This window comes from Nipponia nippon, unplaced genomic scaffold (assembly GCF_047370975.1).
Source record: "Nipponia nippon isolate SJK-2023a ecotype South Korea unplaced genomic scaffold, ASM4737097v1 scaffold_9, whole genome shotgun sequence".
In the NCBI taxonomy this organism is placed as follows: Eukaryota; Metazoa; Chordata; class Aves; order Pelecaniformes; family Threskiornithidae; genus Nipponia; species Nipponia nippon.
In genome coordinates this window covers 31,956,727-31,980,652 of record NW_028262413.1, presented here as the reverse complement: position 1 = coordinate 31,980,652, position 23,926 = coordinate 31,956,727, and the positions used below count along the sequence as shown (strand labels likewise).

Below are 23,926 nucleotides of genomic sequence, written 5' to 3'. Positions count from 1 at the left end.
TGTATGCCTGATAGTTGCTGGTTCAGAGAGCTTGTAGGAGCAAAATAACAACAGGTGCTGAGTATCAGAAGTGAAGTGCATTGGCAATGCTAACTAAAGCCTACACGGGGACTTTGCAGCCATGTACTTTTCTTGACAACAAAAGCACTAATGTATCTTTTTGCAGTGAGTGTCCCAGTCGATCTGTAAATGGAGGAATGGAGCCAAAGTCTAAGACAGTTTTAGGTCTACAAGAGGAACAAAATGGAGTCCTAAATTCTTACACGATGCAAATGCTCCCATATAATATGCGCTAAGCTACAGTACAGTATGAACTGAAATAACTAGATTTATAAATCCCTCAAAGGCAGACTTTGCAATGGAAATCACGGCAGAGCTTTAGCTACAGAAGTGCTTCTGGAAACCATTATGTAATAACGTCATAATTGTAAAACCTCTTGCTGAGCATCAAGCGATAGGTTTTGTTTGTTTTTAAATGGATTGAGGTCCTTAGACTTTTATTAAATTGTATCAAATTAGACTCAATATTTCATGCATTTCACGTACAACAAACGTCAGTGCTAATTTAAGTGGTTGCATCTAGGTAAAAATCTGTACTGATTAGGAATTCCCATTTTATGACTATGAAAAAAGTGTTTTTCACACTGTTTTCCATGCAAAGTACTGACTAGGATATAGAAAAGACAACAAATAGATCAGGGTTCTGGGCGAATTATACCAGTGACTGTTCTATAAGGTTTACTAACCTGTAGGCTGTGCAGGCTTGTTAAAAGCATGTTTTTTCTTTCCTTTTCCTATTGATCGCTTAGTGACTGTCTTTACCAGCTTTATGTCTGAGGATGTGCAAGTCAATAAGGTTTTGTTACCCTAGGCTGTGCAGGAACCTGTCTGAAACCATGTGCCATCCCTATGTGAACCAAAACTCTGACCTGACTAAAAATTGTCAGTGTTATCTCCTACAATTAAAATCACGGTTCTCCTTCCCCCAAGCAAGAAGGTTAATCAACTCTAGAAGCATATAAAATACATTCAGCAATTATTCTTGTCAATGGAAAAAGAACAAGGGAAGGAAAAGGAAAAATTAACCCATTGATTGGATAAGTTTAAATGGCATATGTTTTGCAAAATATGGCTAAATAGTAAAAAAAGTAGAAAAAGAAACCAAAATTCAAATTATATCCCTGATTTCTTCTGCATGCCTGAAATCTTGAAATTTCTTATTTTCCCACTATTAAGGATGCTAGTTAACAATGAGGCCCTTAAGAGAGAAACCTTAAAGATAACGAGTGCTTTTCTGTATGTGACAGATTTTATATAGAGCGGAATAATCACCATCTTCTGTTTGGTCTCAAGAAGCAATTTCCGTGTGTGTAAATTTGTCCCATCTGTCATATTGTTGGGGTTTGGTTGTGTTCAGGTTGGGGTTTGTTGTTGGGTTTTTTTGGGGTTTTCTTGGTTTTTTGGTTTGTTTGGTGGCATGGTTTTGTGCGGTGGGGTTTTTTTGTTTGTTTTTTGTTGTTGTTGTTGTTGTTTTGTTTTTTATTTCCAGCAGTTGTAATTAGAGAAAACTGTAATATAATATAGTCTGCACTATGTAAGCAAGCATTCAGAGGTTAAGCTGAGAGGCCATGTCCTTTGATTCACATAGTAACGAGTCACCTCTAAGAATATTATCTTTATGCAGCCCCATGTCTTTAGGTATGTTGCTGCAAGGTTTTCAGCCTGTGTAGGAGCCTCTGAGATTGAGGCAGAGCCTGAGAAGGGATGTGATGTGTGCTGGATGAGCTTTTGTGGCCCTCTAAATTCCAAAGGATGTGAAAGGCTGATACAAATCTCATTGCATGGAAGAGAGTGCTGAGAACAGTTCCTCTCTGTAGTTTCCTCGAGTGAAACAGGCAGCCTTACCCTAGGTGAGCTGAAGGACTCTCAAGATTAACACCTAACTGCAAGGTAAACTAGTTTGTCTCCTGCCCACGTTGGAATACACCTTGGGCCCGTGGTGTGTTCTGTGCAAGCTCCGTTCCAACAAGATGTCAAAGCAGAGTATCGATAGCTGCTCTGTGGCTTGTGTCAAATGAGCTTAGTTGTCTTACTCCCAGGTCAAAAAGTTCTGTCAGCACTATCATTGTTCCCTTTGGCAAACTGAGCAGAAAATTAAAACAAGACATGAAGATCGAACTGTCATAATCTAGAAATGTTTGTGTAATAGGAATCTAAGGTATGTAAATACAATGTACGTATTTCTTCTGCCTGTAAAATAGTGTATTTTTCTGGGGAGATGCAATGCTTTCCTTTCAAGAATTGCTAAGGCAGCTTTTTTTCACAAGCCTTAAGTTTGCTTTATATGCTGTATAATAATGTTGTTATTTTAAATTTACTAGATCAAAGCCACAGATGGTTCTTTTTCATTAGTATGGGTTTGCGAAAACCTCAGCCTTGCATATAACTCATTTTATAGGTTTGAGGTCATTTTATAGGTAGTAGACAATGTCACTACAGCCGCCTGGTGACTGGGAGAATGTAAAAGGTCAATAAATGTTTCAGCATAAATATTCAGCAGATATTTTCCTGTCAATGATTAAGAATTTGTGAAACCACCTAGATTTAAAAAAGAACCCCTAGATTTTTAAAAAGAAACAAACACCCTTAAAACATTATATTATTTCTTCCAAAATGTAGTTAGTCTGATTGAATTTTCTCCAGCAACAAAGAGCATTTGAGAACACTTCTTTTCCAATTAGTTCCCATCAGTTCCACAGTTAGTTCCTAGGAATGGTCTGCAACTTAGAGTGACACCACTAATTTATTTTTTTTTTACCACAGATGCAATATTCTGCTTCAATAAAGAAAGATCCTTTAAGAAATTTCCAAGCAAATCGTTTAAAAATATGAGTGACTTCACCTTTGCTTCCCAGTTCTCTATCCATCTATTGCTGAGTTAAAGTATTTCTGGTCCTGCTCTTTGTTTAGAGTTGTATCTGCTAACCCTTAGACTGAAAATCACTTTTAAAAACTAAATTTGTATCAGAAGTTGTTTCCTGATCACTTGATTGTAGTAAGCTATGGATGGATGGATGGATAGAAAAAAAAATTAGTGAGCACAGTACGTTATGCATATATATGTGTGCATTAATCTACACTGGCATGTGAACTGGAAGCTATTTCCTTAATAGCTTCAGAGTAATAGTGTCACATTCAATTTTTTAGAAGGCCAGATACAAATTAAGCTCTTGACAAAAAGGTTTTCAATAAGGTGACTGATGGTTATTTCTAGACTCTGTCACCAACTGTAATAAGCTTTTACTAGTTAATTGTGGCCCTACAGACAGAAGCAGATATGATGCTTTCTGCTAAAGATGGTATCAATGTCATTCCCTTCAACTTCTCTTTTTGTATTTTTCTCATTTATTGTTACCAGCTATTTATTGGAACCATTTTTTCAATAATCATGATCCCAAAGAACTGCTAAAAATCTAATGAGACTGGCAACAAGGTCCAATCCAAAGTCTATTAAAATCAGTGGAAAGCAGATTTCCTAAATTTCAGGTGTTTATGGATCAAGTCTTTCCAGCAGGACTGACTCTGCAATTTTGTTCACATGATTCTCAAAAGTGAAGGGAAGTTACCCACTTAGATCCATCCTTTCATAAAAAAAGGTGAGTCCTAGTGTTACCTCCCTTCAGCAATCTCCGATAGGCTGGAGAGCACCCTGCATCAGCCACATTGGGTGGCAATGATATTATAGGGATTAAAAATATATTAGGTGTTAACATCTTAGCAACTAACCAAAGGAAGATACTGCTCTTGTGCTTGTTTTTATGCTTTCTGTTGTTCTCTGTCCTATTTTAGGGTGATATAATGTGGTGTAAAAAAAGTGTAATATGGAAAAATGCAGACTGTAGAAAAAGAGATTGCTTGTAATAGAACCGTTATTTTTAAGCATTGCAGACATGAAGTTTTGTAATGTGGGCCTGCAGCCCCAGCTGCCTGTGAATTCAAGATGAATTTAGCTTGTAGATCCTGGAAAAAATGAAAAATCGCTTTAAGCACGTTCTTTGCCCTGCTTTTGCTCCTGACCCAAAGACATTGTAAAATACTATATCTTTAAATAGCTTTCAGTCTGAATAGCAGCTTATATGACAGTTATTTCACATTGTCAGGTGTGTTCTTAAGATCATCAGCTCTATACTTTGTTTTGATAAATTGCAGATTAATGTGCCGTTTCATTAAACAATTTTCATTTAGGTCACTGGTACTGATCAGCAAGTATCCGAATCGAGTGTGGGTGAGAGGAACATGACCCTGGACTTCAGCACACAAGGTAATCATAGCATTATGTTTGCCTACTTGAGAAAGATGTAGTAGGATTTTTGAGTGGACTTTTCCTTCTGTTCTGCCCTTGCCGATGGAGCAAGGAGGATTTGCTTTTAGATTGTTCATGGCAAGAAGAACCTTTTCACAGTCATAAACTGATGTGGCTGGAAATGCAGAGGAGAATTTTGCTCGACAAAGCGTGCTCTGTAAAGCCCTTTGAGGCAGATACGGCAACTGTCATTTCTCTTTGAAGAGTCATGCACATAACTGGCAGTTTGTTTCTCACTATCAGCAACATGGGTGCCTTCCTGAGAGTCCCCATGCCTGGTCCATATAGTAGTTTCCCGCGTGGCTTCCAGAAGCCTGAACAGGAAGCTTGCTGCCTGAGGCGTCGATGTTGTGAATGCAAATAGATGAGTAGCAGCACACAGCCTGTTTGTTTAAAGTTTAAAAGTTACTGGAATAGGCCTCCTTAGCATGTCTGTTGATATGGAGGGCTTCTGAGACGTTACGGCCACAGTGGATCATGAGATGTTGAGCAGTTTGTATGAAATAATTATTTGAGTAAAATTTCGATTAAATACTTTTTCCACATCATATTCATATCATATTAATGAATGGACTGGCAGGTGGTCTCAGGTAGTACACTGATGGGCAGAGAGGTGGGTGGCAGAGTGGTCCAAGAAACAGCAACAGTCCTCTCTCGCCTAGCATCCAGAATGGGACTGATAGCTGAGCAGATAAGTGAGGAGCATCTGTTCCTACACAGACTATCTGTTCTGTGAAGAAGGATTTCAGTTTCCAGAGCCATCAGTGGTCACCTTTAACTACTACTATTTTTTTTTATTTTTTTTTTTTAAACTGCAGTGTTTGACAACTGCAATGGAGTGTGACAACTGAAGGGGACTAGTTTTTATGTGCTGCTGTTAACAAGGGCTGTGGCTACAGAGCTAGTTCCCAGAGTTCATAAGTACATTTGGACTTCACATCCACATATGAAAGTCTAAATTTTAAGACCAGTGCTAGAGTTTTGACTATTGGGAAGCAGCAGACCAGCTCTCAAGCCAGGGTTTTGACATTACATATTGTGCTGTGTGCACATGAAAGTGAACTACGAAGGTCCTCAGGCATGTTTTGTTCATGTAAAATCAGTCAGGTGTCACCATTCCTTGTCTTTTGAACAATGATTGCTTCTCATCTGCTTCAGGTCCCTCCTCCTGCTGTCTGTATTACCAGAAAAACCATGCCAGTGGAAGAGTAGAATAGAAAGAAGCTGTAAATACAGCTCAAGGCCCTTGAGTCCAGGTAGCAAATGGTACAAACAACCACACTCTAGTTATCAATTAAATCGAATCAAACCACAGAGAGTTCGGACAGCGAAGATCTGTGCTCTGAAGACAGGCACAAACTGGATGCTTTCATTTGTCCATGGAAACTTTATAGATATTTCAAAGCCTGACTTAAGGGAATATGTTGCAAAGAATCATCTAACTAGGTAAAAAATGTTTGGGGACTCATCACAAATATAAATAGTCCAATAAACCACTACAGCTTTGCACCTAACACATAATAACCAGTGCATATTATGCCGTTTTAGCATTATGTCAATGTATAGGTGTATTTCCATTATTGATGATTATGTCCTTTTGGGCAATCTTACGATTGCCTCATGTTACAAATTTATTTCCTGGAAGCCCCAAGAGAAAATAGTTGTTGTGATTCATTTTATGTAAGAAGAAAATGTCCTTCATAAAATCTAATTTCATGAATATTTGACTTGCATTTTGACAGCTAATTTCCCTATACTATAGAAAGCTTTCTGCTTCCTAGACCCCACAACATGGGAGCACTTAACAAACGTTCCCTAAGTCACTAAAAGATCCTAGTTTTCTATTCTGAACAACACAGTTAAAATACATTGGTCTCATCAATATGGTTTATTTCTCTCTGAATCTCTTGTTTTGCAGTTTCTGTTGAGAGCACCTCTTTGATGGTCTCTGAGGCTGTTGATATCCCAGACCATAGCTGTTCCTCTGAAGATCTTTGTTCGCTGGAAGTTCAAGGATCTCTCCATTCTGCAGATCTTTCTCCCTACTGTACAACCCCCAAAGGGGCGACGGACCAGAGCTGCAGCACTCTGGATTACAGCACCCGCTGCAGGTTCCACAGAACCTGCTCAGAGGGTTTTCCTGATGAGGATGACAGTTCCCACAGCCGAGTCTCTACAGACAGGTCTCAAGGGCAAGAAAAGAACTGTGCCTGTGGCAGGTCCTTGGACTGTTCCTCAGAGAATTTCAGCCCCTCAGAAAGAGAACTGCAGAGTTCTGCTCAAGAGAGCAATGCCACGCCGCCTTTGAAGCAAAAGAAAATCTGTTGTGCGGTCTTTAGCCAGCCTCCTGTCCCTTCCCAGACCTCTCCCTGTTTTGGGCCCACAAATACTTCATCGTACGCAAGCGGCCGCGAGAGTGCTGTCCAGCAGCATCAGATTACAAAATACCGAATTTCAAATATAGTCCGATCAACTAGTGACCCTGTATCATGTTCGTCTTATACAGAAGGTAGGTGTAGTACCACAAGGCTGATAGAGCATGGAACAAATGAGCGGTATGTGATTTATGCAGCAATTGGTGCTGCTGGAAATTATATGAAGCGTTCCAGTGAGGGTTTACTTATGTGTGAAGGCTTTAGTTCCATGCACATTTTCTAAATTCGAAAAATTTTAAGAAAAATGGAAATGGGAAAAGTGACAGAGTTAAATTAATTTTGGCTTTTCTAAATGGTACCAGCCTTTCTGCAGTGCTCAGAAAACCACCTCTTGAGGAGATGCTTCCACCTCTGTATTACTGTTATATTGAGCAGCTAAACTAAGTAGCTGAATGGTAGCTGGGGTCTATTTAAGAACCAATTAACTGGGCTGTCATGCTTGTAATACAGCAGCAGGTTGTGTTTCCTGAAGGTGACGCTGACATTGGCAGTACTGGTGCATGTCAGAGGCAGGCAGTGTGACGGCGTAGTGGCAAGTTGGACTGTAGGGTGAAAAATTTTAAAGGACAAAGAAATGAAAGATGAGGCACGTGACAAGATGATAAATGAAAAGGAAAGCTTTTGACTTCAGCTTTTGACATAAGCATCTTCTGATATGAATCTCCTTTTAGACAAGTAGGGAAGAAGAGAGGAGACAGCTGAATGGTGTATCTTCATAAAAATCTGCTTGTTAGTGGAAAAGAAATGTTTGAGTTAGTAGAGAATGGCTTGATCGAATAACAGCAGGAATGTAGAACCATTAAAACCATTTGAAAAGTGCAGGTTTTACAAAAGGATGTAAGCTGTTCAGAGAGATTCAAAGGGGTAACCTGGAGAAGTGGTTTGAAAGTAAAGATTAAAAGCTTTTAAGATGTCATAGATTGTGCTGTTACAGATGCGTTCACTGGGCTTTCTGAGGGGTCTAGAGGAAGACTAGCTCAAAACAAAAGTAGACAAAATGCTGACATAAGTGGTTTCATTTAGGAAGATGAAGTGTTGGTTCTCTTACACTTTTTGCATCGTTATTGTGTTTCTTTGAATTTCAGAGTCCTCATACTTAGCTCAATAATTGAATGTCTTTTACCTTTATAAATCTGGCCTCAGCATCCTGTCCAGGAAAAGTGAATCTTTAATCTAGAAGTCTGCATTTATTTTATGAAATTTACTCTGCTAGGATATATGTGCTATGAAGCTGCTGTGCAGACAGTAAGTAGGAATTTCTGAATCCTTTCTACTGTGCCAAAGACAAGAAGAACAGACCTTTCTTTTCTGGATCACGCTTTGCAAGTTTTCCATATTGTGTTCCATATGCTCTTTGAGCAGCATTTGAGGGAGAGATTACTGTAGGCAGCCATATCTATGTGTTCTAGCTGACTGCTGGGACACTTGGTAAAACTGATGCTCTGCATTTTTAACATGTGCTAAATACATCCATCATCTTTTCTGGAGAAGTGGCATTATGTGAATTATTTTGACTAGTTTCCAAGTTCTTAGCCCTACATGAGTTGAGGGACATGGGTTGAACATCACTGAGATGTAACTGGGCTTAGCAACGATTGTAATAAAGGAGCAGAGATGGTTCTAGAGATACTGATATACACACAGCGGGGGGGGGGGGGGTGCAAGAGAAGAAGCAACTCGGAGGGACTGTGTTTGTGCTGACCTAGTTTGCCATTGTTTTGCTGCCTACAGAAGACTCTTTAAAATGAAACCTTTAAGAGAAGCACTTGAGTCTAGATGTGCATATTTCTTTCATTTCTATGTTTGGCAAACTACAGTTTGCAAAATTTTACTCTGTGAAGGTTTTCACAACTTCACATCACTTCCCCTTCCTCTACTTTTTGTTGAACTTTATTTGGAAATCATACATAGGTTAGAAGCAGCACAATTCTGGTAATGTGTACTGGCTGTTTGTAGCAGCCCTGAAGCTTATTTTTCCTAAGCTGTAACACACAGCTGAAGTTCTTTATAGTCTTTATAACTTTGGAAAGGTATTTGATCTATATTTTTCATGACTGGCTATTGGTATATAGATCTCACTGCAGAATTTTAAAATACATCCAGAGTTGAACAATAGGCAAAGATAAAGGGTTTTTTTTTCAGTAACGGACTTATTGTTTAAAATTGTCCTGGAGTAGAACTGGTCAAATAGACTGACCATATGAAAGCCAGAACTGTAACTATGGATTGTTAATACTAATAACTCATGTAAGAGACATACTGCAGATTTTGGAGAACCAAGGGGTGGGGGAGCTTCAGGCATGTTCACAAATGGGAAAATATAATGGTCAGATTGGTAAGCAGGGTTTGGTTTTGTCTTAGGACCTTGTCTTTCTACTTTAAGAAAAATTATTAATTTATCTTCTGATTAACCTCCCTATATAAGTCAATGTGAAGAGACATAGGAGTGCAACCTTGAAATTTACTGCATAGAGTTTTGTTAAATGGGTCTTGAATGTTACTGTGATTGCGCTGCACGTGGTTTGGAACATAAGTTATTTGGCACGGGGATGTTGCACGTGTGCAACAGCGTAGTGACACAACAGCAATGAGATCTAACAAATTAGTAATCTGGGAATTTTAATGCTGGCATAAAACTCTGGGCTTTTAGGTCAATAAAACACAATTCATGTGCTTCAAGCACATCTTGACATGATGGGGTCTTTAGGGTATGTTAGTCAGTAATTCTCCTATTAATCTTTTAATGCTGAAAGTGAGCTTGTTTATTTGTGTTGAAATATCTGTCATTCGTAGTAGAGAAATTATAGATGAAAGTTTAGTTTAATAGGTGCCTTTATAGTCACTGCGTAGTCCCTGGACAATGTAAGTATGGTGGGTTTGCATATAATCTCTGTAAGAAATAGTTCCCTCTTAAAAAAAATTACTTATAGATTAGGAGTTTGCATGTTTTTCTCTCTTTTCCCCATAAAGTTTATCATAGCAAAGGAGGACAAAATCATCTTCTAGCACTGATGTTTGTTACAATAAACTTAACCTATAATCAAATATGATACAGTGTGACTATATCGGTTAAGTACCTGAGTGATTATTGTAGTGTCTGTGTTCCAGCTAATTCAGGATAATGTCTAGTGGTGTAGTTTTGACTGTGCTGCAAGTACATTAAGCAGTATAATAATGGATGGGAAGACAGAACCGCTGAAGTGTCTCCTCTTAATAAGCATGCCATGATTCATGTGTTGCAGTACTTCAGCATAATAAAGCAAATTAAAGACAGAATAGAAGCTGTCTCTTTTAATTTCTTACAGATTTCCTATGTTTGTAGCATCTTACCTTTGTTTTCCTTCATTTAATTATTCACTCCATTAGAGAGGATTATACCAGCTTTTCATTATAAACTTTCCCTGAAGATATGGAAGAAAACCTCTTCTAATCTAGCTAGAAGTTCAAAATAGTTTTCAGTCTTGGAAACAGATGTAAACAGCCTTAGCATAAATGTGAGGGTTTATTGCATCTTGACTGTCACAAGCTTGAAATCAAAAAGACTGCACTGGTAACTACTGTATAGTGTGATCTCATCGTCATTGATCCTTGTGCTGGCATCCCAGAAACTCGGTTGTTAGAAGGCAGCTATGTCCAGAGCTGTTCGTAGATGCTCTGTAACCACTTGGTATTGATTGGATCATCAGTAACCATAATGGTCATCTACCCATTAATTTAATCAGTGGTGGATAGCATTTGTCCTGCAAAGAATGCGAATCTGTAAAAAAAAGGAGGTAGAAATATTGAATAAAATGCTGGTTTTGTAGAAATAAGAGGGATTAATCTTTCTCAGTTTTTCTGTTTTCTAAGATAAACTCTGTCTGCCAAGGAAATACAGGAAAGTCTGAGGTCTGCCCTTAGCAGGGATCCTTCTGTAGCTTCAGTGCTTAGGCCTGAAATATTTAGGATTTGATAGCTGTATAACGGAGAAGAAACCATCAAGCAGGAACTACATCTTTCTGCTTGTATTTATTTAACAGCTTATAGGACATTTCTGTGTATCGTAGCTTCTCTTTATGAAGGACATTTTGAAAGTAGTATTTCTTCTGAGTAGTTTCATTCTGTAAAGGAGATCATAAAAGATTCCAAGGTATTTTTCCTTGCTTTGGGCAGAGGATAGCAGGGGTTGATTGTGCTCTTTCTGTCTCTCTCTCTGGTTAAAGGTGATAATTGTGCCTGGACTCCTATATGTAGCCAGCGTCAAGATGCAGGATTATCTCCAGCTACAGTAGAAACAGGTGAGGATCAGTTTTCTACAGCAGGATGATGTGGGTTTTCTTCTTTTGGTTTAAAAATAATTAAAAGCTTCTGATAGAGAAACAAGCTCTAGAAGATTTGGGGCAGAAAAATCACTTACTAACAGCATACATATGATGTACAATGCTGATGGAACGAGGCTTTGAGTGAAAATAAATGCTGCGAATGAAGTCCTCTGTTTTAGTTTAGCATTTTTGCTTTCTCTGTATTTCTTACTAATCTCTCTTGCATTATTCACTGCTTATAATTTTTGAGGCCTAGAAATAAGGGGAAGTTTATCCTTAAAGTGTGTGTGGGAGGGAATTAAAACATTACCAGTTACATATATAACACTGAGTAGCCGGTGTTTCCCCTTATCATTAATGTCAACTGAAGTCCCTGAAAGTAGAGGTAACAAAAATGTCTGTGATTTATGATGTACTTTAATTACCCACCCACTCGTTCTAAATGCAGTCCTTCTTGGTCATGGGATAGAGTCTTACTCTTGACCTCTGGTTAAATACCATTTTGCCACGTTTCCTTGATTGCATGTTTTTGTTATTCTTCAGAAAAAAAACAGACGTTTTATGACAACGTAAAAATTTTTGTGACAATATTTGTTTTGCCTTTTTTCTTTTTTTTTTTTTCTTTTCTTTAACTTATTACTTTAAAGATATTCTTCCCCCCCTTTTTTAGTTCCTGTTTCTGGTTCTCATATGGCTGCCTCTGCTTGTCAGCATTCTTTGAGCAGTTTCCTACCAACTGGAAAACAGAGGGATACAAGGAAAACTGATCTACACCTAAAGCCAAAGGCTTTGCACACAGTGTCAAAAGAGCGACCACACTCTTTAGTGGACCTTAAGGCCTATAAAGACACAAAAATTTTAGTGGCAAAATTTTTGGAATATTCAAACTGTAATCTCCCTCCAGAAGTACGTCACGTAGTGAACAGCATACGATCAGTAATAAAATCTGATGAGAGACACATGGAAGAAGCCATCTTCAGTGCCAATATTATAGACCAGGTAGGCCATTTAAGTTCTGAAGATTTGTTCAACTGTGATAGACACATACCTTATTTAAATGTTTTTACAGTTTTAAGTACTTCAGAAAATTCCTACAAAAGTTTTTTTATAGTAACATGGCTTTAGTAAGAAATAATTAATATTTATTGGGCAGCAATGCAATTTACACTGAAGCACTCATAAATGCATTTAAAATTCTTCAGCTGGACCCAGTAAAATCCTAGGACATCTATAGGGAGCGGATATTTACACATTGATAATCATCCTCTCTTATTTCCAATGTCTTTCTGCACCTGTGACTGTTCCATACATGAATTTGTGTTTATATACGGATATACACAGAACTGACTTGGATCTGGTGTTTTTTCAGGCAAATGTATTTGTACAGCATAAGCTACTAGCTGAAAAGAATGGGCAGACATACAAGCAGGGCCGTGATCTATCGAAACAGAACAGTGCAGTTACCCTTACTCCTGGCTAGAAGAATGATAATGACCCTTACTATTTTTAAGAAAAAGAATTGAGAAATTGTGCTTTTCCAAATGAAGGAATAATGCATCTTCTCACCTTGAGTGAGAATAAAACAGACACAAGGCTTGGAAGGAATCCTATGAAACAAGGGAATTGGTAGTGGCAGCAACTTTTATTATCTAATGTATGTTTAACGGTAAATCTTTTTTGCAGGAAGAAAGGTGATGAATCACCTCTTGCTAGCATTGTTACCAGAATGATAGCTACAGAAATGAAGTTCCTTTTATGTTGTCAGATTTGAAAGGCAGAATGCACTTAGCACTGACTAACCACATTCAGGTTGCCCGTAGGGTTTCCACAGAGCTGGACAGATGATTAAGGATTACACGCTTGGGGGCTGTTTCCTCTCCTGAGATATTGTAATTCCTATCTAGGTATTAGTCTGCTGATCCCTAAGTGAGGGACGCTGGCTAAGCATTAAAATAGGAAGTAATAGCACTTAAATAGCACGTGAGATAGTGTGATGTGTAGGAGGAAACAGACAGCATTTAATAAAGCTTGCTGTAAGATTGTTTTTGCTAACTATGAAGTAGAACAAAGAAGTAGCGCCGTATCAGTTACCTCTGTAGTCACATGGGTAGAAAAGCAGTACTATCACGGCATACTTAACAGAGTGTTGGTATGGAATTAAATTTTAACATTTTTATTGCTTTACAAAATGTATAGGTCATTAAATCCTCAAGGTTAGAAAGTTGAAAACATTTTTCTTTAAATGGAAAAGCCATAGTTTCTCGCAAAACTAAACAGTATAAAAATACTTGAGTGTTTATGTAGATCATAAAACCAGAAACCAATGGCCCAATGTTTATCTTGTGTGGATTTCTTAGATTCAGGGAGACATATGGTTTTTTCACCATTTGTTATTTCACCATTTCATTAAAGAAACCATTTTAGGAGTTATTTTTTCAGACAAAACCCATCATTAATTAGTGAAAGTCCAGGGCATCCCAGAAATCTACTTAAGAAGTCACAGAATTTTTGGTAAAATAGTTGTATAATTCAGGTTTGTGAAGTAGCTTGACAGTTCTATTAACACCAACATGTTTGTTTACCAGGCTTGCAAGGTTTTAGTTCTCTGCCACCCTCAGCAAAGCTAGTGAAGCATCTCTTTCTCCTAAAAGAAACAGATGAGTTTAATTTGCTCCAAACTTGTATTTGCTGCTGCCTTTTCCACAAGTTTCCTTTTCATTCGTATAGAAAGAGACAAATACTTGTTTGCGCCTTTGTTGATTAAACACTACAGTACAGATAGGAAGCCTGATGCCTTCCAAGCCTGACTGCGCCCTCCAGTAGCCGGTACTCAGCCCTGACCAGCTGTAAGAGCAGGAGAAGCGGGAGGGTCTCTGGATGGCTGCGTAAACGCACATCTCCTCTGGGACAGTTCCATCATTAGATAACTTAAATGAAACGATAGTCAGGGACTGAACCTTTTAAATGAAAACATTTCTTACCCTGTCTTCCCCATTTTTTTCTTTTTTCCCATTTTCCATTCCTGCCCATTTAAACAGGTAATTACAAGTTCCCAGCAGAATGTGAATACCTCTAGAAAGCGACTTCAAGAAGATCTTCATCTTCAGAGCTGTGGTGCTCTGAGCTCTCCAGTTGCCTTCTTACGTAGGTCCCATATCGCTCGCAGTTTAGAGCGGGACAGGCCTCACAGTTTAATTGGAGTTTGCCGGGAGACCATCCTTTGATAATATTCGCAGGTACGTGATTCCAGCAAAGAGAATTAAGGAAGAAACCAGGACTGGGAGAAATACAAGTAGTGGATGACTTAAAAAGGAAAAAATGTCTTCCTTTGGAATTCCACTTTTTTCCAACAGCAGGAGGAGAACACCTGTTTTTCTGAATGTAAATTTCAGCCCTGATTTTTGCAAAATTTTAACGGATTTATTAGTAAAGTCATAACAAATGTTTTCCCAACCAGAAATGCGTTTATTTCACTGTACTTATAGAAATGCTACTGATGCTGCCTAGCATTTCTTGAAAACCATTGCAAAACCGCCAGAGACCGGCTGTACAACTTAAAAGTTGTATTTATTTAATGTACCTCAAAGTGTTTTAACTATGATCAGTGTTTTAATAAAAAGTATTTCTGGACTTTGCTTTTTCAACAACTGATTTGGATAGAAATGTAAAGGTGATTCACACGCACATACAGTGCTGCTTCGAATCCATTTTTCCAGTGTCTTTCATGCCAGGCTAACTGATCTGTCCCTATTAAAACTGCCCCCCCCACCCCCGCCCCCGGTTGCCCTTTTAAATTATAGTAAAGGCTGCAGTGTGGTTTATTTTTGCTTTGTTCTGAATGCTCATGAGTTTATTAATGGAGTAGCGTATGCTATTGAAAACTGACGTTTAAGTACTTTGCGAATTGTGACCAAAAGATGCATTAGGGAAGAAGTCTTTGAATTTCTGCATTTCCAAAAAGCAGATGTCACAATCTTTTTACAAATGCCAACTGTTAGGAAGTTAGATGAATTTTTATCTAGCAGAGCCTTGAACATTTTTTCAAAAAGAATTGTTACTCCAATTAGTAGTTTTGACAATTGTATTACTAAAAAATGTCCTTGTGGTTCTGCTGCATTTATGATTTATTTAACATTGATCTTTTTTAAAAAAAAAAAAAAAAAAAAAAAGGTAAATATCATTGACACTAATTTGATTACCAGCATAACACAGGTCTGCCAGCAACGTCTTCCAGTGCAAGCTTCATCCTGGCTCTCAGAGGAAATTGGAAAGGCCTTAAACAAAAGGTTCTCATAAAGAACCTACCACAGGTTGACGTTTCAGGGGTTTAATTTTTTTGCAGCAGTGCTTGTCAGTAGCGTTAGTTTCCATTTGAGGTTTAATCATATACTGGTTTCATTTGTGTCACTCTGAGCTGGGCAGACATCCTGTGAAAAGGTCACAAAGGAATGTAGCTGAAGATGGGTAGTTTAAGTTTTACAGAATCATCCATTTTAATGTATTTTAATTATAGCATGCTTCTGTATTGATGTGAAGTCATAGTGACATCCAGTGGCAACAAGGTATGCTAACTGAAAGCATCTACTCTCAAGATAATAATGATACACAAATTGCTAATTCAAGAGATGAAATCCTTTTTAAAAAATAATCTGTGACCTTTGCAACTGCACTTAGATGAAGAATTAAATTATCTTCTGCTTGGATTTTTTTTATTACGTAAACTTACACAACAAACAAAATAAGCAAGCTTCCTTTATTATTTCAGATTTATTAGTGATAGTAGGTTAATTCTTTCCTAAGGTCAGTTGCATGCAACACACTACTCCTTGAAGTACAGTCATCTAAAGCTCTTCAGTTACTGCATGGTAAGGCTGCTTAAGTCACAGTGTATTTTCTTCGAGGCCTTGGCCAAAAAAAAAAATCTAGACGAAAAGTTACACCAATTAACATTTATGTTATCTCATAAGGAATACAACTTTACTACTAGGTTTTTTATCTACGCACATTCTAATACTGCTGATGGTGCTAGGTTATTTGTCAAAACAATTTACATTCAGAACACATTGCCTTAGGAATAAGAATGCTTTATAAAAGACAGAAACAGGTAAGCATGGCTTTCCCATTTTGAGCTAATATAAACAAAAAGGTAATATGCAAAAATTAAAGAAAAAAAAAAACCCAGCCCAACACATACATTACACAACCTGTGCAATAAGTTATCCATGAAATAACTCTGTTAAATGATAAAAATCGCAAGCATTAAAAATAAATATGTATCTAAATAAATATTTTGATTTTAATCTTGTGGCAATTATTCTTTATTTAGCATATGAAACACTTGTTACATGTTTATGTTCACACCTTGCCAAACAGGTTACACTTGTCATAACAATACCAAGTACTACAGTGGTTTTCTTTACATTAGAATCTAAAAGTTTTAACTGCACACTGATTCCTTTCCACTGAAATACCATATTCGGCACCAGTTTTAAAATTATGCAAAGCCGTCAGTATTGGACCTCTTTATGGGACTGGGATTTTTTTTTAACTTGAGGCAGCCATAACTTTCTCTAATTGCTTCTTTTTGCCATTTCCTGCAGTCTCATTCATCAAATATTCACATTCACCGTGTTATCAAACAAGACAGACATACATACATCACTCCACATAAAGGTTACAAATAAATATGTTTTAAGTTTTATGAGAAAAGAGTTTAGAAGATGTTGCAAAATACTTAAATGTTTTACAAAGATTTTTGTCAGCGATTATTGTCCTTGACCATCCTTCTCATCACTTTTTGGCAAAGAAATAAAAAGGAAGGAGAGAAAAGGCAGAGACACCTGTCTGTTCCTTGTTTCGGAGTCCTCAGGTCAGCTTCAAAGCCTTTCATTCATAAAAATACAAAATTCTCTTCCGCTATGAGGGCTTCAGCTTTGATGGAATCATTGAGTTATTTTGCTGCAAGAGAGTTGCATGCTAGATGTATAGGGGTGTCTCTTGTCCGGTTAGAAGCCTGAACATGGCAGCTGGCATAGTCTTCATGTGAATCTGTCAATTGATTTACACAGAAATTAACAGAATTGTTACTAGTTTAAAATAATCCGTAAGGCCCAATCTGGCTCTCCCTGTGGTGTAAGTGCATTTATTGTCCTGGTTTCTACAGATGAGAATGTTACCAGAGTTCCTAGTTCAAAGTTCTCTGGTTCTAACAAGCTGGATTGCTGTCTTTGCTTTTTTTGTGCATTCTTTTTTTTTTTTTTTTTTTAAATGACAACGACAGGATGCAACGTCATATAGCTAAAAAGACACCTAAACACTTTCTATTGTTATACCCTACTCCAGTTACAGCCCTTAAAAAGAAACAGCACAAACCTCTCTGAAAATTCATTTTGCTGTTCTGGTATTAACTGAACTTAGATTTTTTTCTTCTATCTTTCTTCCCTCTGGGACTGTCGTTTTGTACATATTTTCTCCTAATTGGAGTATGATCCTCTGAACGCAAAACTTGGACTTTATCACCTGATATTTAAATGCCAGTGAAGAGTTTGGTGGAACAGGTTCTCTCATGGCCGGTGTTTTTAATGTCTTTCTACAAGGAGTACGGTGATAAGTGTCAGAGGAGTTTTACAGACTACCAGGATTAAAGGCATCAGGTAATCAGAGTTGTATCAAAAATGTAGTACCAGCTGTTACTACAGACAATGCAAGAGGAAGGCAGGTAAACTTCACTAACTGATAATACAGACCTTCACCAGCCATATGCTGCCTTGATATCTTGGTCTCTTCATGCAGGGAAAAAAAAAGTTTCATACTGTCCTCGTATGTTTAGTGAGATGTTATGCAGCGAAGAGGTACCGTAAAGGCATAGAGGCTCTATTGAAATTTACAGCTTTGTTCCTGCCAACGTGCACGTACTCTGTATTATTTTTCAACTATCATTTTCCATGGGAAAACAAGTTATCTTTGATTTTTGGCAAATGAACTAGTGTAAGATCTGGCCAGGGTTGTGTACGATACTACCACTAAATTCAGTAGGGATTTTGATAAACTGGAGGATCTTGTTTATTCATTGCTTATTTCTCTAAAAGTACTGGAGAAAGATGTCTTTAACTTATTACCGAGGTAAGTCGGAAATGTTCAGTGGAAATGAAATTATTAAAATACATATCAATTGGAATCTCTTAGCTCTTTGAATGTTAATTTATTTCTATGGCAGATGCTGTAGTGATAAGCCAGGAGATATTTTGATAGCTAAAATGCTTGTGCGATTTCTTCCCTTAATTGATTGGTTTAATTCAAACAGTAGGTTGAAGGTTCAGAATCATGGCAGGAACTCTTGAGTGGAAAAATGCTGTGAATGTGCATCTAATTGTTCAAAAATCTTCTGCTAATTGTTTGTTATTAGTGCTCAACTCCAGTTTACTGAGATGCTGGTTTTAATACTATGTTAAGACACTCTTTTCAACTGAAAAAATATGTTCTTTCAACAGTTCAAATTCCTTGATAAAATATTTAATTGTTTTCTTACCTCTCCCACTGAATTAGACAACGCTTGTACTATCTTCTCATGAGCAGTGGCAACAACACTTTGTCCATTGATTTCAATAATACGATGTCCGACTCTTACCCCTCCCCTCTCAGCTATTCCACCTCGCATCAAGCTGCAAATCTGCCAAGAGAAAGCAAAGTTTATTAAAGTTTAGGAATGTCATCATGTAGCAGTTACTAGGATTTAATACATAATGACGAGTGGTGACACTGTAAGGATTCCAGAAGGTATTTGTGAAAAGTATTAAGCAATACTGTGAGTTTTTAAAGGTTGGTTTGGTTTTTTTGGTTTTTGTTGGTTTTTTTTTTCCCCCCAAAATTTCTGCAAATTACAATTTTTATTTTCATTCTCATGGTCTGGGAACATCACCTAACACAGTGATACAGGGTAGCAGCCATGCAGAAGAGTGGAGTTTGGGGGAAGAGAGAAGTTTTAAGTACTGTTGGGACAGGAGTGATTTTTAAGTATTTCTGACTGTTCCACCTGGACTCTTTCTGCAAACTACGACATTATTCTTTCTGAATAACGGGAAATATGAAAAGTGCTAAAGTAAAAATTAATCTACAACAGCAATTTTTTCACATACGTGGGGGAAAAAAAAAAAGATATAAAGCTTAATCCTTTACCCTGTACAAATGCTAGTTTAGGGTGAAGGAGAGGCTGATGCTATGCAGACTTTCTATATTTAAAGCTGGTGATCGGTCAAAAGGATCACAACGATATGAGGAAAGATCTATCTCAAAGTTACAAGGAAGAATTTTTTTATGATGAGGGTGGTGAGACACTGAAAAAGGTTGCCCAGAGAAGTTGTGGAGGCCCCATCGCTAGACATGTAGAAGGTCAGGTTGGACAGGGCTTTGAGCAACCTAATCTAGTGGATGATGGGAGTTTGGACTAGATGATCTTTAAAGGTCTCTTTCACCCAAACTGTTCTGTAAGTCTATAAAATGTGCAAATTCTGTTTCTTTTTACAGGCTGTTCCCAGCATAGTGAAGTATGACAACTTGTTTCCTGTGCCTCTGCATGTTGGAAAAGGGCACTCTGCTCTCCAGAGCCACTGCTTTTCTCCATGTTTTACAGTGCTGCTGGCCATAGGGAGCTTAGGATGAAGAAGGCAAGTCAGGCCACTGTTTCAACTGGCAGCTGCAGGTACCACTAAAGAACCAGGCACAAGTTTTGATGTTTATGCCCCATGCAATAGGGGAATAATTCTACAAGAAGAGTTACATTCACCAAACATAGTCCCAGCAGACATTGCTACTTAAAATTATTCTGAGGTTGCAACATGCGTGGTGTACAGGCAGAAAGAAAAAATCTCAATCCAGTATGGGAAATTTAAAAGAATGTTTCCTCCTTAGAAACAGTATCTGTGCTATGAGAGGGCCCTCCCTGACAGACTAGGCAGCTGTATATTAGATAGAAATTGTTGGTAAATTATTTCAGAAGACTTAAGCTCACGCAGCACATAAGGCAGATAACGTATAGCTTGAATCCCTGGAACTGAACAGAGCTTAGCAGTGCTGAGATTTACCTTTTGTTTACTGAGAAAAACCTGTTCTTGGAGGTAAAGAAATGAGTGCTAGAGCATCCAATGATGGCTGGTTCTGCAGTTACTGTCAATGGTTAGAATCATATGCCAAGAACTATTATTTGCTGAGATCTGGTAATTTGCTCAGAGCTAAATACAAGTATGATAAGATGTGGCTTGTGTCCCAGTGAGTTTGTAATCTAATTCAGAAACATAGTATGCGGGGAGATGGCCAAACTGGAATATATTGAAGGTGAAACATTGTCTGGGGTTGACCAGAATCTTTTTTGTATGACACTAGCAGTTTCCTTTAAATTCCTCTTCACAAATAACAATGCTATAAAAAATGAAATCCCTTCTTACTCAAAGTTCAGGTTGCCTGATATGGGGAGCAAAAATATATAGTTGTTCTTTGCTTATAAAAGGCCTTTCTCAGCTATCTGAAAAAAGACTTCCTCCTGCAGTGAGACTTTTCCACCACGCTATCATTAGTGGCTGAGCTTTACCTACTGTGGTTCATAAACTATTTCTCATGGAGTTTTATGGATAGAGGCACCATCAGGCCCTTCACAGAATTGTGTCTTGAATTTCAGTCACGTACGATGTATTGTTTTGCAGGTAGTCTACCTTCTAATCATATAGCTGACAAGATAAGCTGTACTACATAGATCTTCTCTTTTATAGAAAGCTTCTCAATTCAACTCACTATTAGAATAAGTTTGCTCCTTGCTGTTGGGGATTGTATGCAGTAATCTGAAAGGACAAAAAGCAGAATGTGCCAAAAGAAACCCAGTAAATATATTTTTCACAGTATAAAAGGAAATACAGAGACAGTACAGCCAGCTGAAATAAAAGCTTTCAGAGCAAATGGAACTGTGACCTCTCACCTCACTGGCATAAAGGAAAAGATAATGGCTTGCGTATCTATCCAGAGCACCTTTCATTGTGTGGCTCTCAAAGCACTTTTAATACCTTCAGTGAATTTCTTCTTTCTAACAGCCTCAGACATAGGAAGTGGTCTCTTATCTTCATTCAAGAATGTGATCCCTCTCTGGGGAAGGGAGTCAGCTTTCTTCTTGTGAGCATTAACTATTTTAATGAGGTAGAAAGAGAAACAGACACAGAGCCCAAGTGGCTCTGCCTAGCCTCACAGATCCTGTTAAGCTAGAGACAGAGTGCAGATGTAAAGAAATAGACTGTACTTACAGCACACGTTTATGTGGCTCCTGTATTTGCAAGGGGCTGACTCAAAGCAGCCTTAAGACTTTTGTCTCCAGCCAGTGGAGCTATGGCAGATTAGGCTGGAAAGTTTAAGCTGAGCAGTACCACTAAGTAAATATGATTCTATTCAGCCAGGATTGTTTAGCCTTCTATACTTGTTGAACATGGTGAGAGCTGTAATATTATTAAATAAAGCGTGATGGATCTGGATCTTCTTGTAAGCAAGAGCCTGTACTCTATTTATTATGTAAACTGAAGAAAGAAAAGAAGAAAAAAAAAAAAAAAGGAGGAAGGTGTAAACCGTACTGGTTCAATCCATTCAGCTGTTACATATTCTGCAAGGTCTTAGACAAGCTGCAGTGCATCATATGTGGAACTTCAGTACCTTCACAATCAGTTTTATTGCAACTACCCATTGTGTAGCAAAACATTAAGGATAGAACAGTGCAAGGCAAACTAACTATTTATTCTATGTAAATGCCTTAGATATAATCTGTTAAAACAGGTTTCTCCTCATCTCACTCCTATATTTTTTCCCCAGACAGTTTAAATAAATATAAACAAAAGCAAGGAAGAAAAAATAAACTGTCCGTTCTGTTAAGTTTTAGCTAGTTTTACTGTATTTTTAGATAGAATTGTGCTAGGCTAGGGACAGGGTAAATACACTTTTCTGAGACAGTGTCTGAGCTCTGAGATCTAGACTGAGAAGTGGTGAATTATCAGCAGTAAAAATACAACCGGTAATACACAGATTTTTCATAATTTAGGAAAAAAGATAATGATGTGATACAAAAGGACCGCTTATATTTAAACATAACTTTAAAAGAAGGTAGCATAATGATTTTCAGAAGGTGGCTGATAGGTCACCTTATGTTCACCTCCCCATCACACAACATTCATACTTGTTTCATATGTCTGCACAAGATTTCTTTTTTTCTGAGTGTTTTACAGTTCAAATTTTAGATTCCTTTTATAAATATGCAATGAAACATTTAATTTCGCAAAATTAGCACTGTGATTTATGCCGTTGTGCTGTTCCCTAACTAAAACTTCCAAAAGCTGCACTACTAGCACTCCATGAAGCACAACTTCAGGCTTTGCATTAATTAAACTATGCAGAATACAAAAAGAAAAGTCACCTGCAGCAGCCCAGTCTCTGCATCTTCCTGATACCCTATGCAAGCAAAACCCAGCTCAGATAGTACTTTTGTATGTCTAGGTTGTTTATGAGCTATTCACTAATACAATAGCTGCACATCCTGCACAGATGAGATAGGCAGAGTGAAAAGGAACCACCGCAAAATGACTATCAGAAGAGGCACAGAAATAAGTACCAGCTGTATGCATAATGAGGTAATGGCATATCAGTAGGAGACATTTATTTATACCTGTTCTGGCAAGACATTTATTTCTTCACTGTGCTAATGCTGAGCCAACAAAGAATAAGGATATTATTTCTGAATCCTGTGATAATTTATAACAGTTGCTGGCAATTACAAAACCGCTTTTTAAAAGTTCAGTGTCAAACCACCAGAGAGGTGTACTTTGCAGAGTTGTATTTTCAAATGTTAAGTGAAGTAAGACAGAGTTTATCTGAGGAAGGACTTCTAGGCCTTGAAGCTCGTCTATATAGCAGCCTAACAAAAGATGTTAATCTCTCCTTTTTGTTCATTGGCTTCCATATTCAAACACAGAATCTTCATAAATTAAATGTATTACAAAGCTTTCTTTTTTTATTATCCGAGAAGGATTTTTGTGCTGAATTTGGTAAACTTTATACTGGATGTCATCTAAATGTTGCTCATTTAGCTGGAATGAATTATGACCATCCAGTGTGGTGAAGATGACAAATGACCAGTAGATGGAGTGAGTACACTATGAAAGAAAACAACCACAGTCTGCAGAATTTACTAAACTAAGGTTCCAATTATGAAGATGATTAGTTGGGACAAGGTGAATAGATTGTCTCACAGACTCTCTAACTGCCTCTGTCCATGGGAGGACATGATATGCTGCTTCTAATCAACCTTGGCCTGATTCTTTCCCCTAGCCCTGACCCAACCCTCCCCCAACGCTGTGACAGGCCTCCTAAAGAGTTGATAAATGCACAATAGTATTGCTCCTTGTTCCTTAAATATATTTTCCTCTTTTTATCACAGCACCAGCTGAACATACTAGATTTACAAAGGATAGCAATTAGGAAATAAAACAACACCTCATATAGTGTTATATGCTGTTCTTGGCACTGGCACCCTCTGTGAGATCTTGTAAAACCAGATCCCATCCCGTTCATCCTTTTTATACCAAGACTTGGGATTTGCTAACAGTCTGAACTACCAGCAATAACCATACCCTCTTAACATACATGTCCACGTAGGTGAAAGGGGATCAAGCACAGGCAAAGTAGGACAGAAATATACCACACACCTGATTCTTCTGTATTTTTTTACAGACCTCTCTCTGCTCAAGTGTCAGAGCATTAATCTCAAACATGACAAATACTTTAAACCTCTGCTTCTAAAGGATGTC

The 23,926-nt window shown here is 37.8% G+C and overlaps 2 protein-coding genes across 20 annotated transcripts in view; one reads left to right on the top strand and one right to left on the bottom strand.

Moving 5' to 3' along the window:
- The window catches only part of ENTREP2 (endosomal transmembrane epsin interactor 2), a 167,541-nt gene that overhangs the window by 141,067 nt on the left and 2,548 nt on the right, over positions 1-23,926 (top strand). For 3 of the 6 annotated variants that reach the window (XM_087744973.1, XM_087744975.1, XM_087744976.1), the window contains 5 exons: positions 4,246-4,321; positions 6,282-6,872; positions 11,001-11,075; positions 11,770-12,098; positions 14,138-15,712. In XM_087744973.1, the coding sequence (XP_087601099.1) occupies positions 4,246-4,321; positions 6,282-6,872; positions 11,001-11,075; positions 11,770-12,098; positions 14,138-14,323 (1,257 nt within the window). In that variant the 3' untranslated portion in view covers positions 14,324-15,712. Of the gene's footprint in view, positions 1-4,245; positions 4,322-6,281; positions 6,873-11,000; positions 11,076-11,769; positions 12,099-14,137; positions 15,713-19,622; positions 20,091-23,926 lie in introns of those variants that run through there. The other 3 variants (XR_015701556.1, XM_087744974.1, XM_087744977.1) reach the window with 3 other exon arrangements.
- Positions 15,848-23,926, bottom strand: part of APBA2 (amyloid beta precursor protein binding family A member 2) — a 128,296-nt gene continuing 120,217 nt past the window's right edge. For all 14 annotated transcript variants that reach the window (XM_087744971.1, XM_087744963.1, XM_087744966.1 and 11 more), the window contains 2 exons: positions 18,628-18,768; positions 15,848-17,147 (listed from right to left, as the gene is read on the bottom strand). In XM_087744971.1, the coding sequence (XP_087601097.1) occupies positions 17,076-17,147; positions 18,628-18,768 (213 nt within the window). In that variant the 3' untranslated portion in view covers positions 15,848-17,075. The remainder of the gene's footprint in view (positions 17,148-18,627; positions 18,769-23,926) is intronic.